This window comes from Coregonus lavaretus (assembly GCF_964263955.1).
Source record: "Coregonus lavaretus genome assembly, contig: HAP1_SCAFFOLD_4082, whole genome shotgun sequence".
NCBI classification, from domain to species: Eukaryota; Metazoa; Chordata; class Actinopteri; order Salmoniformes; family Salmonidae; genus Coregonus; species Coregonus lavaretus.
Window position 1 is genome coordinate 15,001 of NW_028164859.1, and position 19,053 is coordinate 34,053.

The following is a 19,053-nucleotide window of genomic DNA, read 5'->3' on the forward strand; positions in this document are numbered from 1 at the left end:
TCTCCATAAAGCTGCCTGTGCCTTTATTAAGTCATTCCACGTCATCATCTCCATAAAGCTGCCTGTGCCTTTATTAAGTCATTCCACGTCATCATCTCCATAAAGCTGCTGCCTGTGCCTTTATTAAGTCATTCCACGTCATCATCTCCATAAAGCTGCCTGTGCCTTTATTAAGTCATTCCCCGTCGTCATCTCCATAAAGCTGCTGCCTGTGCCTTTATTAAGTCATTCCACGTCATCATCTCCATAAAGCTGCCTGTGCCTTTATTAAGTCATTCCACGTCGTCATCTCCATAAAGCTGCTGCCTGTGCCTTTATTAAGTCATTCCACGTCGTCATCTCCATAAAGCTGCCTGTGCCTTTATTAAGTCATTCCACGTCATCATCTCCATAAAGCTGCTGCCTGTGCCTTTATTAAGTCATTCCACGTCATCATCTCCATAAAGCTGCCTGTGCCTTTATTAAGTCATTCCACGTCATCATCTCCATAAAGCTGCCTGTGCCTTTATTAAGTCATTCCACGTCATCATCTCCATAAAGCTGCCTGTGCCTTTATTAAGTCATTCCACGTCGTCATCTCCATAAAGCTGCCTGTGCCTTTATTAAGTCATTCCACGTCATCATCTCCATAAAGCTGCTGCCTGTGCCTTTATTAAGTCATTCCACGTCATCATCTCCATAAAGCTGCTGCCTGTGCCTTTATTAAGTCATTCCACGTCATCATCTCCATAAAGCTGCTGCCTGTGCCTTTATTAAGTCATTCCACGTCGTCATCTCCATAAAGCTGCCTGTGCCTTTATTAAGTCATTCCACGTCATCATCTCCATAAAGCTGCCTGTGCCTTTATTAAGTCATTCCACGTCATCATCTCCATAAAGCTGCTGCCTGTGCCTTTATTAAGTCATTCCACGTCGTCATCTCCATAAAGCTGCCTGTGCCTTTATTAAGTCATTCCACGTCATCATCTCCATAAAGCTGCCTGTGCCTTTATTAAGTCATTCCACGTCATCATCTCCATAAAGCTGCTGCCTGTGCCTTTATTAAGTCATTCCACGTCATCATCTCCATAAAGCTGCCTGTGCCTTTATTAAGTCATTCCCCGTCGTCATCTCCATAAAGCTGCTGCCTGTGCCTTTATTAAGTCATTCCACGTCATCATCTCCATAAAGCTGCTGCCTGTGCCTTTATTAAGTCATTCCACGTCATCATCTCCATAAAGCTGCTGCCTGTGCCTTTATTAAGTCATTCCACGTCATCATCTCCATAAAGCTGCCTGTGCCTTTATTAAGTCATTCCACGTCATCATCTCCATAAAGCTGCCTGTGCCTTTATTAAGTCATTCCACGTCATCATCTCCATAAAGCTGCCTGTGCCTTTATTAAGTCATTCCACGTCGTCATCTCCATAAAGCTGCCTGTGCCTTTATTAAGTCATTCCACGTCATCATCTCCATAAAGCTGCTGCCTGTGCCTTTATTAAGTCATTCCACGTCATCATCTCCATAAAGCTGCTGCCTGTGCCTTTATTAAGTCATTCCACGTCATCATCTCCATAAAGCTGCTGCCTGTGCCTTTATTAAGTCATTCCACGTCATCATCTCCATAAAGCTGCCTGTGCCTTTATTAAGTCATTCCACGTCGTCATCTCCATAAAGCTGCTGCCTGTGCCTTTATTAAGTCATTCCACGTCGTCATCTCCATAAAGCTGCCTGTGCCTTTATTAAGTCATTCCACGTCATCATCTCCATAAAGCTGCCTGTGCCTTTATTAAGTCATTCCACGTCATCATCTCCATAAAGCTGCTGCCTGTGCCTTTATTAAGTCATTCCACGTCATCATCTCCATAAAGCTGCCTGTGCCTTTATTAAGTCATTCCACGTCGTCATCTCCATAAAGCTGCTGCCTGTGCCTTTATTAAGTCATTCCACGTCGTCATCTCCATAAAGCTGCCTGTGCCTTTATTAAGTCATTCCACGTCATCATCTCCATAAAGCTGCCTGTGCCTTTATTAAGTCATTCCACGTCATCATCTCCATAAAGCTGCTGCCTGACAAAAATCACTATTTTAGTTTCACTGAACAAAAATATCAACGCAACATGCAACAATCTCTAAGATTTTACTGAGTTACAGTTCATATAAGAAAATCAGTCAATTGAAATAAATTCATTAGGCCCTAATCTATGGATTTCACATGACTGGGAATACAGAGATGCATCCGTTGGTCACAGATACCTTAAATAAAAAGGTAGGTGAGAGGATCAGAAAACCAGTCAGTATCTGGTGTGACGACCATTTGCCTCATGCAGCGCGACACATTTCCTTGGCATAGAGTTGATCAGGCTGTTGATTGTGGCCTGTAGAATGTTGTCCCACTCCTCTTCAATGGCTCCACTTAAATTATCTTGGCAAAGGAGAAATGCTCACTATCAGGGATGTAAACAAATTTGTGCACAAAATCTGAGAGAAATAAGCTTTTTGTGCGTCTGGAAAATTTCAGGGATCTTTTATTTCAGCTCATGAAACATGGGACGAACACTTATAAATATATATAAAGGCTATAATTCCTACCGCCAGCGGGCAAGCGGAGTTTGCCGTTCAAGATGTGGTTTTCATCTCTGGTGGGTAGCCCCCACTCATATGACCGTTATAAGCCCTTGGCATGCAGCTTTTGCATATCTGGCGTTTAGCCTCCACTCAGAGGACAGCTATAAACCCTCGGCAAGCCATCAAGCCATGAGTTCATTTGAAAGACAATAGCAAGGAATTTCTCTAATCTCAAATTGGACCTGCCACCTTCCAGCGGACCACCGCCAGCCAGAGGCTGCAAACTGTTTTTGTTGTTTCTATAAATACCTTACATTTGTTGTAATTGTAATTTGATTCGATTTATTTGCCAATTTAAAAACACAATACAACCACACATGGACATAAAATCATCACATGCATTTAAAATCATCGAGGATGACACAAAAAGTGATAATGCCTCACCCACTTGAAAAGTGTTGATTAAATCAAAATAAAATAAACTGTTTAAATAAAATATAATTGTATTTGCCACATGCTTCTCAAACAACAGGTGTAGACTAACAGAGTGGGCAGAGAGAAAAACAACAGAGAGATGTAATCCAAAGACTATAAATACACAAGGAGTAACAATCGCTGTCATTGACAGTGAAATTGTCTATGGTCATGAAACCAATTCCAATCCAACGTTGCAACGTCAATAATTGACATTGCAAGTCTTTCAATGAAGCCTGCATTGCTAAACTGTTGGAATCCCATAGCCATTTCATTGGGAGGATGTTAGCCTTTTGAACTGTGACCAATAACAGTGGAGGGAACTTCATATTAGCATAGCCACTTTTCCCCTCCTTTGCCAAAGTAATGTTATTTGCATGAAGGTTTTTGATCCAGGCTCCAGTCTGTGGTTCATACGGCAGGACCAGTGGGTGGTGGCACCTCTTAAACCACAGAAGAAGAAGCTGAAAAGCCCAAGTTCAACACAGAATCGCATTAGTGGAAACCAAGACTGTTCTCAGGGCAGGCCTGCTTGTAGCTAGAGATTTTTGAATCGCGTCAGGGACAATTTTAGCATTTTAGTTAAGCCTAACCCTACGCCTTTTCCTAACCTTAACCTAATTCTCCTAACCTGCCACGTTAATTCTCCTAACCTGCTGCGTAAGTTCTCCTAATATGCTACGAAAAGTCACTTCTGCTAGTCAAAACCGGCTGATCTGCCCTGAGAGCAGTCTGAGCATCCACTAATGCGATTCAGCAACTTCAACAGGAAATTACCATTCTCAGCTAGTAGCAAGAAGAATGGCGATTGCGAATTTTGGAAGGAAAACGCCACAGGCTTTTGGAACTAAAGAACAGTTTAATTGTTTGTGTGTATCACCACCGAACGTTTTGAAATACACAACAAATAATACCCCAGCGGCACTCATTCAGTCAATATAGATTAGCGCACCAGCTAACGTTAGCTAGCCTGGATTTGAAATCATGGAGAGAGTGGATTAGACAATCGACTTCCTCAGCTAGCTAGCTACATTTTTAAATCAACATGTTGACCATTTGTCTCGTTCTTAGTTCTCACCCGTTCATGCATCAGATTGGAATGCAAAGTTTGTTTGCTCAAGTGAGTAACGTTACTGCTTTCCTTCATTTGTGTGCCATTTTACCTGTGTAACTTAAAACGAGGACAATAAAACTTGCTAGCTAGCATAGTTAACATTACTTCGCTAGCTAGCTAACGTTAGCTGGCTTGCTAACATCAACGAGCTAGCTAGCTAAAAACATGAACTTGGTTGTTGCTAGCCGCTAACTAAATGACTTTGACTATCTGTTCTTTCTTCCACAATATTTACTTACATTTAAGTCATTTAGCAGACGCTCTTATCCAGAGCGACTTACAGGAGCAATTAGGGTTAAGTGCCTTGCTCAAGGGCACATCGACAGATTTTTCACCTAGTCGGCTCGGGGGATTAGAACCAGCGACCTTTCTGTTACTGGCACAACGCTCTTAACCACTAAGCTACCTGCCGCCCTGTTAAGAGCTCCTCTCCTCTATTCCAACGCTCTTAACCACTAAGCTACCTGCCGCCCTGTTAAGAGCTCCTCTCCTCTATTCCAACGCTCTTAACCACTAAGCTACCTGCCGCCCTGTTAAGAGCTCCTCTCCTCTATTCCAACGCTCTTAACCACTAAGCTACCTGCCGCCCTGTTAAGAGCTCCTCTCCTCTATTCCAACGCTCTTAACCACTAAGCCACCTGCCGCCCTGTTAAGAGCTCCTCTCCTCTATTCCAACGCTCTTAACCACTAAGCTACCTGCCGCCCTGTTAAGAGCTCCTATCCTCTATTCCAACGCTCTTAACCACTAAGCTACCTGCCGCCCTGTTAAGAGCTCCTCTCCTCTATTCCAACGCTCTTAACCACTAAGCCACCTGCCGCCCTGTTAAGAGCTCCTCTCCTCTATTCCAACGCTCTTAACCACTAAGCTACCTGCCGCCCTGTTAAGAGCTCCTCTCCTCTATTCCAACGCTCTTAACCACTAAGCTACCTGCCGCCCTGTTAAGAGCTCCTCTCCTCTATTCCAACGGTCTTAACCACTAAGCTACCTGCCGCCCTGTTAAGAGCTCCTCTCCTCTATTCCAACGGTCTTAACCACTAAGCTACCTGCCGCCCTGTTAAGAGCTCCTCTCCTCTATTCCAACGCTCTTAACCACTAAGCTACCTGCCGCCCTGTTAAGAGCTCCTCTCCTCTATTCCAACGCTCTTAACCACTAAGCTACCTGCCGCCCTGTTAAGAGCTCCTCTCCTCTATTCCAACGCTCTTAACCACTAAGCTACCTGCCGCCCTGTTAAGAGCTCCTCTCCTCTATTCCAACGCTCTTAACCACTAAGCTACCTGCCGCCCTGTTAAGAGCTCCTCTCCTCTATTCCAACGCTCTTACCCACTAAGCTACCTGCCGCCCTGTTAAGAGCTCCTCTCCTCTATTCCAACGCTCTTAACCACTAAGCTACCTGCCGCCCTGTTAAGAGCTCCTCTCCTCTATTCCAACGCTCTTAACCACTAAGCTACCTGCCGCCCTGTTAAGAGCTCCTCTCCTCTATTCCAACGGTCTTAACCACTAAGCTACCTGCCGCCCTGTTAAGAGCTCCTCTCCTCTATTCCAACGCTCTTAACCACTAAGCCACCTGCCGCCCTGTTAAGAGCTCCTCTCCTCTATTCCAACGCTCTTAACCACTAAGCTACCTGCCGCCCTGTTAAGAGCTCCTCTCCTCTATTCCAACGCTCTTAACCACTAAGCTACCTGCCGCCCTGTTAAGAGCTCCTCTCCTCTATTCCAACGCTCTTAACCACTAAGCCACCTGCCGCCCTGTTAAGAGCTCCTCTCCTCTATTCCAACGCTCTTAACCACTAAGCCACCTGCCGCCCTGTTAAGAGCTCCTCTCCTCTATTCCAACGCTCTTAACCACTAAGCTACCTGCCGCCCTGTTAAGAGCTCCTCTCCTCTATTCCAACGCTCTTAACCACTAAGCTACCTGCCGCCCTGTTAAGAGCTCCTCTCCTCTTAACCACTAAGCTACCTGCCGCCCTGTTAAGAGCTCCTCTCCTCTTAACCACTAAGCTACCTGCCGCCCTGTTAAGAGCTCCTCTCCTCTTAACCACTAAGCTACCTGCCGCCCTGTTAAGAGCTCCTCTCCTCTTAACCACTAAGCTACCTGCCGCCCTGTTAAGAGCTCCTCTCCTCTATTCCAACGGTCTTAACCACTAAGCTACCTGCCGCCCTGTTAAGAGCTCCTCTCCTCTATTCCAACGCTCTTAACCACTAAGCTACCTGCCGCCCTGTTAAGAGCTCCTCTCCTCTATTCCAACGCTCTTAACCACTAAGCTACCTGCCGCCCTGTTAAGAGCTCCTCTCCTCTATTCCAACGGTCTTAACCACTAAGCTACCTGCCGCCCTGTTAAGAGCTCCTCTCCTCTATTCCAACGCTCTTAACCACTAAGCCACCTGCCGCCCTGTTAAGAGCTCCTCTCCTCTATTCCAACGCTCTTAACCACTAAGCTACCTGCCGCCCTGTTAAGAGCTCCTCTCCTCTATTCCAACGCTCTTAACCACTAAGCTACCTGCCGCCCTGTTAAGAGCTCCTCTCCTCTATTCCAACGCTCTTAACCACTAAGCCACCTGCCGCCCTGTTAAGAGCTCCTCTCCTCTATTCCAACGCTCTTAACCACTAAGCCACCTGCCGCCCTGTTAAGAGCTCCTCTCCTCTATTCCAACGCTCTTAACCACTAAGCTACCTGCCGCCCTGTTAAGAGCTCCTCTCCTCTATTCCAACGCTCTTAACCACTAAGCTACCTGCCGCCCTGTTAAGAGCTCCTCTCCTCTTAACCACTAAGCTACCTGCCGCCCTGTTAAGAGCTCCTCTCCTCTTAACCACTAAGCTACCTGCCGCCCTGTTAAGAGCTCCTCTCCTCTTAACCACTAAGCTACCTGCCGCCCTGTTAAGAGCTCCTCTCCTCTTAACCACTAAGCTACCTGCCGCCCTGTTAAGAGCTCCTCTCCTCTATTCCAACGGTCTTAACCACTAAGCTACCTGCCGCCCTGTTAAGAGCTCCTCTCCTCTATTCCAACGCTCTTAACCACTAAGCTACCTGCCGCCCTGTTAAGAGCTCCTCTCCTCTTAACCACTAAGCTACCTGCCGCCCTGTTAAGAGCTCCTCTCCTCTTAACCACTAAGCTACCTGCCGCCCTGTTAAGAGCTCCTCTCCTCTATTCCAACGCTCTTAACCACTAAGCTACCTGCCGCCCTGTTAAGAGCTCCTCTCCTCTTAACCACTAAGCTACCTGCCGCCCTGTTAAGAGCTCCTCTCCTCTTAACCACTAAGCTACCTGCCGCCCTGTTAAGAGCTCCTCTCCTCTTAACCACTAAGCTACCTGCCGCCCTGTTAAGAGCTCCTCTCCTCTATTCCAACGGTCTTAACCACTAAGCTACCTGCCGCCCTGTTAAGAGCTCCTCTCCTCTATTCCAACGGTCTTAACCACTAAGCTACCTGCCGCCCTGTTAAGAGCTCCTCTCCTCTATTCCAACGCTCTTAACCACTAAGCTACCTGCCGCCCTGTTAAGAGCTCCTCTCCTCTATTCCAACGGTCTTAACCACTAAGCTACCTGCCGCCCTGTTAAGAGCTCCTCTCCTCTATTCCAACGCTCTTAACCACTAAGCTACCTGCCGCCCTGTTAAGAGCTCCTCTCCTCTATTCCAACGCTCTTAACCACTAAGCTACCTGCCGCCCTGTTAAGAGCTCCTCTCCTCTATTCCAACGCTCTTAACCACTAAGCTACCTGCCGCCCTGTTAAGAGCTCCTCTCCTCTATTCCAACGCTCTTAACCACTAAGCTACCTGCCGCCCTGTTAAGAGCTCCTCTCCTCTATTCCAACGCTCTTAACCACTAAGCTACCTGCCGCCCTGTTAAGAGCTCCTCTCCTCTATTCCAACGCTCTTAACCACTAAGCTACCTGCCGCCCTGTTAAGAGCTCCTCTCCTCTATTCCAACGGTCTTAACCACTAAGCCACCTGCCGCCCTGTTAAGAGCTCCTCTCCTCTATTCCAACGGTCTTAACCACTAAGCTACCTGCCGCCCTGTTAAGAGCTCCTCTCCTCTATTCCAACGCTCTTAACCACTAAGCTACCTGCCGCCCTGTTAAGAGCTCCTCTCCTCTATTCCAACGCTCTTAACCACTAAGCTACCTGCCGCCCTGTTAAGAGCTCCTCTCCTCTATTCCAACGCTCTTAACCACTAAGCTACCTGCCGCCCTGTTAAGAGCTCCTCTCCTCTATTCCAACGCTCTTAACCACTAAGCCACCTGCCGCCCTGTTAAGAGCTCCTCTCCTCTATTCCAACGCTCTTAACCACTAAGCTACCTGCCGCCCTGTTAAGAGCTCCTCTCCTCTATTCCAACGCTCTTAACCACTAAGCCACCTGCCGCCCTGTTAAGAGCTCCTCTCCTCTATTCCAACGCTCTTAACCACTAAGCTACCTGCCGCCCTGTTAAGAGCTCCTCTCCTCTATTCCAACGCTCTTAACCACTAAGCTACCTGCCGCCCTGTTAAGAGCTCCTCTCCTCTATTCCAACGCTCTTAACCACTAAGCTACCTGCCGCCCTGTTAAGAGCTCCTCTCCTCTATTCCAACGCTCTTAACCACTAAGCTACCTGCCGCCCTGTTAAGAGCTCCTCTCCTCTATTCCAACGCTCTTAACCACTAAGCTACCTGCCGCCCTGTTAAGAGCTCCTCTCCTCTATTCCAACGCTCTTAACCACTAAGCCACCTGCCGCCCTGTTAAGAGCTCCTCTCCTCTATTCCAACGCTCTTAACCACTAAGCCACCTGCCGCCCTGTTAAGAGCTCCTCTCCCCTTAACCACTAAGCTACCTGCCGCCCTGTTAAGAGCTCCTCTCCTCTTAACCACTAAGCTACCTGCCGCCCTGTTAAGAGCTCCTCTCCCCTATTCCAACGGTCTTAACCACTAAGCCACCTGCCGCCCTGTTAAGAGCTCCTCTCCCCCTAACCCTAACCCTGCCGCCCTGTTAAGAGCTCCTCTCCTCTTTTCCAACGCTCTTAACCACTAAGCTACCTGCCGCCCTGTTAAGAGCTCCTCTCCCCTATTCCAACGGTCTTAACCACTAAGCCACCTGCCGCCCTGTTAAGAGCTCCTCTCCCCCTAACCCTAACCCTGCCGCCCTGTTAAGAGCTCCTCTCCCCCTAACCCTAACCCTGCCGCCCTGTTAAGAGCTCCTCTCCCCCTAACCCTAACCCTGCCGCCCTGTTAAGAGCTCCTCTCCCCCTAACCCTAACCCTGCCGCCCCGTTTCATTTCAATGTAACGTTATTGTTTCAAACAGTCAGACACTACAACGGTGCCAAGTTTGGGCCGCAGACATGAAGGTAAGAACATACCAACTTAAATGTAAATACTTATTGGGAAAATCTGCCCTGTTGTCTTTAGACTGTCACAGTAAATATAAGGGGGTGGAGGAGGGAAATATGTTAACATAGCATGTCATTTCTAATACTTCTCTTGGTGTCTGGCTGTAATGTGTGCCAAGGACCTGAAGGTGACATTGTGGCGGATGCCACCTTGTATTCTGTCAAACCGTCTTCCCCATGGCCTCAACCTGGACTGGGGCAGGGGATAAGGCCCATGGCCACAACCTGGACTGGGGCAGGGGGGATGCTACCTCGCATTCTGTCAAACCGTCTTCCCCATGGCCACAACCTGGACTGGGGCAGGGGGGATGCTACCTCGCATTCTGTCAAACCGTCTTCCCCATGGCCACAACCTGGACTTTATGGATGAACCAGACTTGTGGAGGTCTACAAATTATTTTCTGAGGTCTTGGCTGATTTATTTTCATTTTCCCATGATGTCAAGCAAAGAGGCACTGAGTTTGAAGGTAGGCCTTGAAATACATCCACCAATTGACTAAAATGATGTTAATTAGCCTATCAGAAGCTTCTAAAGCCATGACATCATTTTCTGGAATTTTCCAAGCTGTTTAAAGGCACAGTCAACTTAGTGTATGTAAACTTCTGACCCACTGGAATTGTGATACAGTGAATTATAAGTGAAATAATGATGTCCTAACCGACTTGCCAAAACTATAGTTTGTTAACAATAAATTTGTGGAGTGGTTGAAAAACAAGTTTTAATGACTCCAACCAAAGTGTATGTAAACTTCCGACTTCAACTGTATGTGTCATATGCATAGAGACTCACAAAGTGGCTGGACTGTAGTGGGGTTGGGTTAGGGGTCAGGGTTAAAGGTTATGTGACTTACATAGTGGCTGGGCTGTAGTGGGGTTGGGTTAGGGGTCAGGGTTAAAGGTTATGTGACTTACATAGTGGCTGGGCTGTAGTGGGGTTGGGTTAGGGGTCAGGGTTAAAGGTTATGTGACTTACATAGTGGCTGGGTGGTAGACGGGCTGGGCAGGGGAAAGCGTTAGGGTCAGAGGTTAGGGTCAGAGGTTAACTTACATAGTGGCTGGGCTGTAGTGGGACTGGGCAGGGGAAAGGGTTAGGGTCAGAGGTTAGGGTCAGAGGTTAACTTACATAGTGGCTGGGCTGTAGTGGGACTGGGCAGGGGAAAGGGTTAGGGTCAGAGGTTAACTTACATAGTGGCTGGGCTGTAGTGGGACTGGGCAGGGGAAAGGGTTAGGGTCAGAGGTTAGGGTCAGAGGTTAACTTACATAGTGGCTGGGCTGTAGTGGGACTGGGCAGGGGGAAAGGGTTAGGGTCAGAGGTTAGGGTCAGAGGTTAACTTACATAGTGGCTGGGCTGTAGTGGGACTGGGCAGGGGAAAGGGTTAGGGTCAGAGGTTAGGGTCAGAGGTTAACTTACATAGTGGATGGGCTGTAGTGGGACTGGGCAGGGGGAAAGGGTTAGGGTCAGAGGTTAGGGTCAGAGGTTAACTTACATAGTGGCTGGGCTGTAGTGGGACTGGGCAGGGGAAAGGGTTAGGGTCAGAGGTTAGGGTCAGAGGTTAACTTACATAGTGGCTGGGCTGTAGTGGGACTGGGCAGGGGAAAGGGTTAGGGTCAGAGGTTAACTTACATAGTGGCTGGGCTGTAGTGGGACTGGGCAGGGGAAAGGGTTAGGGTCAGAGGTTAGGGTCAGAGGTTAACTTACATAGTGGCTGGGCTGTAGTGGGACTGGGCAGGGGAAAGGGTTAGGGTCAGAGGTTAGGGTCAGAGGTTAACTTACATAGTGGCTGGGCTGTAGTGGGACTGGGCAGGGGAAAGGGTTAGGGTCAGAGGTTAGGGTCAGAGGTTAACTTACATAGTGGCTGGGCTGTAGTGGGACTGGGCAGGGGAAAGGGTTAGGGTCAGAGGTTAGGGTCAGAGGTTAACTTACATAGTGGATGGGCTGTAGTGGGACTGGGCAGGGGAAAGGGTTAGGGTCAGAGGTTAGGGTCAGAGGTTAACTTACATAGTGGCTGGGCTGTAGTGGGACTGGGCAGGGGAAAGGGTTAGGGTCAGAGGTTAACTTACATAGTGGCTGGGCTGTAGTGGGACTGGGCAGGGGAAAGGGTTAGGGTCAGAGGTTAGGGTCAGAGGTTAACTTACATAGTGGCTGGGCTGTAGTGGGACTGGGCAGGGGAAAGGGTTAGGGTCAGAGGTTAGGGTCAGAGGTTAACTTACATAGTGGCTGGGCTGTAGTGGGACTGGGCAGGGGAAAGGGTTAGGGTCAGAGGTTAGGGTCAGAGGTTAACTTACATAGTGGCTGGGCTGTAGTGGGACTGGGCAGGGGAAAGGGTTAGGGTCAGAGGTTAACTTACATAGTGGCTGGGCTGTAGTGGGACTGGGCAGGGGAAAGGGTTAGGGTCAGAGGTTAGGGTCAGAGGTTAACTTACATAGTGGCTGGGCTGTAGTGGGACTGGGCAGGGGGGAAGGGTTAGGGTCAGAGGTTAGGGTCAGAGGTTAACTTACATAGTGGCTGGGCTGTAGTGGGACTGGGCAGGGGAAAGGGTTAGGGTCAGAGGTTAGGGTCAGAGGTTAACTTACATAGTGGCTGGGCTGTAGTGGGACTGGGCAGGGGAAAGGGTTAGGGTCAGAGGTTAACTTACATAGTGGCTGGGCTGTAGTGGGACTGGGCAGGGGGAAGGGTTAGGGTCAGAGGTTAGGGTCAGAGGTTAACTTACATAGTGGCTGGGCTGTAGTGGGACTGGGCAGGGGAAAGGGTTAGGGTCAGAGGTTAGGGTCAGAGGTTAACTTACATAGTGGCTGGGCTGTAGTGGGACTGGGCAGGGGAAAGGGTTAGGGTCAGAGGTTAACTTACATAGTGGCTGGGCTGTAGTGGGACTGGGCAGGGGGAAGGGTTAGGGTCAGAGGTTAGGGTCAGAGGTTAACTTACATAGTGGCTGGGCTGTAGTGGGACTGGGCAGGGGAAAGGGTTAGGGTCAGAGGTTAGGGTCAGAGGTTAACTTACATAGTGGCTGGGCTGTAGTGGGACTGGGCAGGGGAAAGGGTTAGGGTCAGAGGTTAGGGTCAGAGGTTAACTTACATAGTGGCTGGGCTGTAGTGGGACTGGGCAGGGGAAAGGGTTAGGGTCAGAGGTTAACTTACATAGTGGCTGGGCTGTAGTGGGACTGGGCAGGGGAAAGGGTTAGGGTCAGAGGTTAGGGTCAGAGGTTAACTTACATAGTGGCTGGGCTGTAGTGGGACTGGGCAGGGGGGAAGGGTTAGGGTCAGAGGTTAGGGTCAGAGGTTAACTTACATAGTGGCTGGGCTGTAGTGGGACTGGGCAGGGGGGAAGGGTTAGGGTCAGAGGTTAGGGTCAGAGGTTAACTTACATAGTGGCTGGGCTGTAGTGGGACTGGGCAGGGGAAAGGGTTAGGGTCAGAGGTTAGGGTCAGAGGTTAACTTACATAGTGGCTGGGCTGTAGTGGGACTGGGCAGGGGAAAGGGTTAGGGTCAGAGGTTAGGGTCAGAGGTTAACTTACATAGTGGCTGGGCTGTAGTGGGACTGGGCAGGGGAAAGGGTTAGGGTCAGAGGTTAGGGTCAGAGGTTAACTTACATAGTGGCTGGGCTGTAGTGGGACTGGGCAGGGGAAAGGGTTAGGGTCAGAGGTTAGGGTCAGAGGTTAACTTACATAGTGGCTGGGCTGTAGTGGGACTGGGCAGGGGAAAGGGTTAGGGTCAGAGGTTAACTTACATAGTGGCTGGGCTGTAGTGGGACTGGGCAGGGGGAAAGGGTTAGGGTCAGAACTTGACACAGACACGAATGATCTGTTTAGTGTGTTATCACAATATTGGTGGTTTGTTGTGACCAAGTGTTGGCGCTAAACGGTGTGTTATTGTTATTGGATGCTAGTCTGCTAGTTGGCTATGGAGTCATAGTTGGCTAGCTGAACAAAGTGGGTTGAGTCTACTCCTTTAAACATCGAACCGCTGTGGTTCACAACAATTCTGATTTCCAAAGGCGGAAGTTGGGAGAGTTTTTTCTTCGGGTGGTTCAGTGAAACAATTTTAGTTTCCGAGGTAGAAGTTTTGGTGAGGGAGGCCCTGCTCTCTCCACTCCCAGATGCTTAGCCCATTTCATTCCGATCTCCTCTGCATTTTTGTAGCCATTTGCTACAGCCTGTCAACTATGCCTCTGCCTATCCCTGTTCTCTCCTCTCTGCACAGGCTACACAAACGCACCACACCGCGTGGCTGCTGCCTCTCCAATCTGGTGGTCCCTGCACGCACCACCCACGTGGAGTTCCAGGTCGCAGGCAGCCTCTGGAACTGCCGTTCTGCTGCCAACAAAGCTGACTTCATCCCAGCCTATGCCAACCTCCAGTCCCTCGACTTCCTGGCGCTGACGGAAACATGGATCACCACTGAAAACACCGCTACTCCTACTGCTCTCTCCTCGTCTGACCATGTGTTCTCGCATACCCCGAGAGCATCTGGTAAGAGGGGTGGTGGTACAGGAATCCTCATCTCTCCCAAGTGGACATTCTCAATTTTTCCCCTAACCCATCTGTCTATCTCCTCATTTGAATTCCATGCTGTCACAGTCACTAGCCCATTTAAGCTTAATATCCTTGTCATCTATCGCCCTCCAGGTTCCCTTGGAGAGTTCATCAATGAGCTTGACGCCTTGATAAGTTCCTTCCCTGAGGATGGCTCACCCCTCACAGTTTTGGGGGATTTCAACCTCCCTATGTCCACATTTGACTCATTTCTCTCTGCCTCCTTCTTTCCACTCCTCTCCTCTTTTGACCTCACCCTCTCACCCTCTCACCGTCCCCCCCTACTCACAAGGCAGGCAATACGCTTGACCTCATCTTTACTAGATGCTGTTCTTCTACTAATCTCACTGCAACTCCCCTCCAAGTCTCCGACCACTACTTTGTTTCCTTTTCTCTCTCGCTCTCCTCCAACACTACTCACTCTGCCCCTACACAGATGGTAATGCGCCGCCGCAACCTTCGCTCTCTCTCTCCCGCTCCTCTCTCCTCTTCCATCCTATCATCTCTTCCCTCTGCTCAATCCTTCTCCCTCCAATCTCCTGATTCTGCCTCCTCAACCCTCCTCTCCTCCCTTTCTGCATCCTTTGACTCTCTGTGTCCCCTATCCTCCCGGCCGGCTCGGTCCTCCCCTCCAGCTCCGTGGCTTGATGACTCATTGCGAGCTCACAGAACAGAGCTCCGGGCAGCGGAGCGGAAATGGAAGAAAACTAAATTCCCTGCCGACCTGGCATCTTTTCACTCCCTCCTCTCTACATTTTCTTCATCTGTTTCTGCTGCTAAGGCCACCTTCTACCACTCTAAATTCCAAGCATCTGCCTCTAACCCTAGGAAGCTCTTTGCCACATTTTCCTCCCTCCTGAATCCTCCCTCCCCCCCCCCCCCCCTCCTCTCTCTCTGTGGATGACTTCGTCAACCACTTTGAAAAGAAGGTTGACGACATCCGATCCTTGTTTGTTAAGTCTAATGACACTGCTGGTCCTGCTCACACTGCCCTACCCTATGCTTTGACTTCTTTCTCCCCTCTCTCTCCAGATAAGATCCTGCGACTTGTGACTGCAGGCCGCCCAACAACCTGCCCGCTTGACCCCATCCCCTCCTCCCTTCTCCAGACCATCTCCGGTGACCTTCTCCCCTACCTCACCTCGCTGATCAACTCATCCTTGACCGCTGGCCATGTCCCTTCCGTCTTCAAGAGAGCGAGAGTTACTCCCCTTCTCAAAAAACCAACACTCGACCCCACTGATGTCAACAACTACAGACCAGTATCCCTTCTTTCTTTTCTTTCCAAAACTATTGAGCGTGCCGTCTTTAGCCAACTCTCTTGCTATCTCTCTCAGAATGACCTTCTTGATCCAAACCAATCAGGTTTCAGGACTGGTCATTCAACTGAGACTGCTCTTCTCTGTGTCACAGAGACTCTCCGCACTGCTAAAGCTAACTCTCTCTCCTCTGCTCTTGTCCTTCTAGACCTGTCTGCTGCCTTTGATACTGTGAACCATCAGATCCTCCTCTCCACCCTCTCCGAAATGGGCATCTCCGGCGCGGCTCACTCCTGGATTGCGTCCTACCTGACCGGTCGCTCCTACCAAGTGGCGTGGCGGGAAGCTGTCTCCGCACCACGTGCTCTCACCACTGGTGTCCCCCAGGGATCGGTTTTGGGCCCTCTCCTTTTCTCCCTATACACCAAGTCACTTGGCTCTGTCATATCCTCACATGGCCTTTCCTATCATTGCTACGCTGACGATACACAACTAATCTTCTCCTTTCCCCCTTCTGATAACCAGGTGGCGAATCGCATCTCTGCATGTCTGGCAGACATATCAGTATGGATGACGGATCACCACCTCAAGCTGAACCCTGGCAAGACGGAGCTGCTCTTCCTCCCGGGGAAGGACTGCCCGTTCCATGATCTCGCCATCACGGTAGACAACTCCGCTGTGTCCTCCTCCCAGAGTGCGAAGAGCCTAGGCGTGACCCTGGACAACACCCTGTCGTTCTCCGCCAACATCAAGGCGGTGACCCGCTCCTGCAGGTTCATGCTCTACAACATTCGGAGAGTGCGACCCTGCCTTACACAGGAAGCGGCGCAGGTCCTGGTCCAGGCACTTGTCATCTCCCGTCTGGACTACTGCAACTCGCTGTTGGCTGGGCTCCCTGCCTGTGCCATTAAACCCCTACAACTCATCCAGAATGCCGCAGCCCGTCTGGTGTTCAACCTTCCCAAGTTCTCTCACGTCACCCCCCTCCTCCGCACACTCCACTGGCTTCCAATTGAAGCTCGCATCCGCTACAAGACCATGGTGCTTGCCTTTGGAGCAGTGAGGGGAACGGCACCCCTGTACCTTCAGGCTCTGATCAGTCCCTACACCCAAACGAGGACATTGCGTTCATCCACCTCTGGCCTGCTGGCTCCCCTTCCTCTGCGGAAGCACAGCTCCCGCTCAGCCCAGTCAAAACTGTTCGCTGCTCTGGCACCCCAATGGTGGAACAAGCTCCCTCACGACGCCAGGACAGCGGAGTCACTCACCACCTTCCGGAGACATTTGAAACCCCACCTCTTTAAGGAATACCTGGGATAGGCTAAAGTATTCCTTCTAACCCCCCCCCCCCCCCCCCCCCCCCCCCAAATTGTAAAGTGGTTATCCCACTGGCTATAGGGTGAACGCACCAATTTGTGAGTCGCTCTGGCTAAGAGCGTCTGCTAAATGACGTTAATGTGCCCTTGAGCAAGGCACTTAACCCTAATTGCTCCTGTAAGTCGCTCTGGTTAAGAGCGTCTGCTAAATGACTAAAATGTAAAATGTAAATGTCAGAGGTTAGGGTCAGAGGTTAACTTACATAGTGGCTGGGCTGTAGTGGGACTGGGCAGGGGAAAGGGTTAGGGTCAGAGGTTAACTTACATAGTGGCTGGGCTGTAGTGGGACTGGGCAGGGGGGAAGGGTTAGGGTCAGAGGTTAGGGTCAGAGGTTAACTTACATAGTGGCTGGGCTGTAGTGGGACTGGGCAGGGGGAAGTCCTCGGTGAAGTTGACGTTACACATGTCAGTACTACAGCAGCAGAAGTGATACGTCCCATTCTGGATCTGAGGAGGCAGGTTGGTTACCAGGCAACGGTCGTCCCGACACTCCTGCTGGTCGCCAAGGTGAGTCCAACAACCTGGAGGTGACAGGAGGGAGGAGGATGAAAGAGGAAGACCTTGCTGATCCAGCAGACAGATGTCCTGGGGAGTGGATTCATATAGAAATAATAACCCCTGGTTAACACATGGGGACACTCCCAATGGGCCGTCTGGTATTGGGATGCAATCATTTCCATGGTAATGTAGAATATTAATTCAAATGATGCTAACTGATGTGGCTCATGCAACGGAATGGATTTTTTGTCATGTCCGCTGAGTTGACTCAACAAATCACATCACAGATTGAAGGGTACACTTCTTGATTTAGGGTTAGGAGCTAGGGTTAGTTTTAGGGTTAGGAGCTAGGGTTAGTTTTAGGGTTGGGAGCTAGGGTTAGTTTTATATTTAGGGTTAGGAGCTAGAGTTAGTTTTAGGGTTAGGAGCTAGGGTTAGTTTTATATTTAGGGTTAGGAGCTAGGGTTAGTTTTAGGGTTGGGAGCTAGGGTTAGTTTTAGGGTTGGGAGCTAGGGTTAGTTTTAGGGTTAGGAGCTAGGGTTAGTTTTAGGGTTAGGAGCTAGAGTTAGTTTTAGGGTTAGGAGCTAGGGTTAGTTTTAGGGTTAGGAGCTCGGGGTTAGTTTTAGGGTTAGGAGCTAGGGTTAGTTTTAGGGTTAGTTTTAGGGTTAGGAGCTAGGGTTAGTTTTAGGGTTAGGAGCTAGGGTTAGGAGCTAGGGTTAGTTTTAGGGTTAGGAGCTAGAGTTAGTTTTAGGGTTAGGAGCTAGGGTTAGGAGCTAGGGTTAGGAGCTAGGGTTAGTTTTAGGGTTAGTTTTAGGGTTAGGAGCTAGGGTTAGTTTTAGGGTTAGGAGCTAGGGTTAGGAGCTAGGGTTAGTTTTAGGGTTAGTTTTAGGGTTAGGAGCTAGGGTTAGTTTTAGGGTTAGGAGCTAGGGTTAGGAGCTAGGGTTAGTTTTAGGGTTAGGAGCTAGAGTTAGTTTTAGGGTTAGGAGCTAGGGTTAGTTTTAGGGTTAGGAGCTAGGGTTAGTTTTAGGGTTAGGAGCTAGGGTTAGTTTTAGGGTTAGGAGCTAGGGTTAGTTTTAGGGTTAGGAGCTAGGGTTAGTTTTAGGGTTAGGAGCTAGGGTTAGTTTTAGGGTTAGTTTTAGGGTTAGGAGCTAGGGTTAGTTTTAGGGTTAGGAGCTAGGGTTAGTTTTAGGGTTAGGAGCTAGGGTTAGTTTTAGGGTTAGGAGCTAGGGTTAGTTTTAGGGTTAGGAGCTAGGGTTAGGAGCTAGGGTTAGTTTTAGGGTTAGGAGCTAGAGTTAGTTTTAGGGTTAGGAGCTAGGGTTAGTTTTATATTTAGGGTTAGGAGCTAGGGTTAGTTTTAGGGTTGGGAGCTAGGGTTAGTTTTAGGGTTAGGAGCTAGGGTTAGTTTTAGGGTTAGGAGCTAGGGTTCGTTTTAGGGTTAGTTTTAGGGTTAGGAGCTAGGGTTAGTTTTAGGGTTAGGAGCTAGGGTTAGTTTTAGGGTTAGGAGCTAGGGTTAGTTTTAGGGTTAGTTTTAGGGTTAGGAGCTAGGGTTAGTTTTAGGGTTAGGAGCTAGGGTTAGTTTTAGGGTTAGGAGCTAGGGTTCGTTTTAGGGTTAGTTTTAGGGTTAGGAGCTAGGGTTAGTTTTAGGGTTAGGAGCTAGGGTTAGTTTTAGGGTTAGGAGCTAGGGTTAGTTTTAGGGTTAGGAGCTAGGGTTAGTTTTAGGGTTAGGAGCTAGGGTTCGTTTTAGGGTTAGTTTTAGGGTTAGGAGCTAGGGTTAGTTTTAGGGTTAGGAGCTAGGGTTAGTTTTAGGGTTAGGGTTAGGGTTAGGAGCTAGGGTTCGTTTTAGGGTTAGTTTTAGGGTTAGTTTTAGGGTTAGTTTTAGGGTTAGGAGCTAGGGTTCGT

The 19,053-nt window shown here is 49.3% G+C and overlaps 1 protein-coding gene across 1 annotated transcript in view; it reads right to left on the reverse strand.

Moving 5' to 3' along the window:
• The window catches only part of LOC311115053 (bone morphogenetic protein receptor type-2-like), a gene marked incomplete at its 3' end in the record, with an annotated part of 36,481 nt that overhangs the window by 14,707 nt on the left and 2,721 nt on the right, over window positions 1–19,053 (reverse strand). The window contains exon 2 of the mRNA XM_084190266.1: window positions 16,998–17,177. Within this exon, the coding sequence (XP_084046392.1) occupies window positions 16,998–17,177 (180 nt within the window). The remainder of the gene's footprint in view (window positions 1–16,997; window positions 17,178–19,053) is intronic.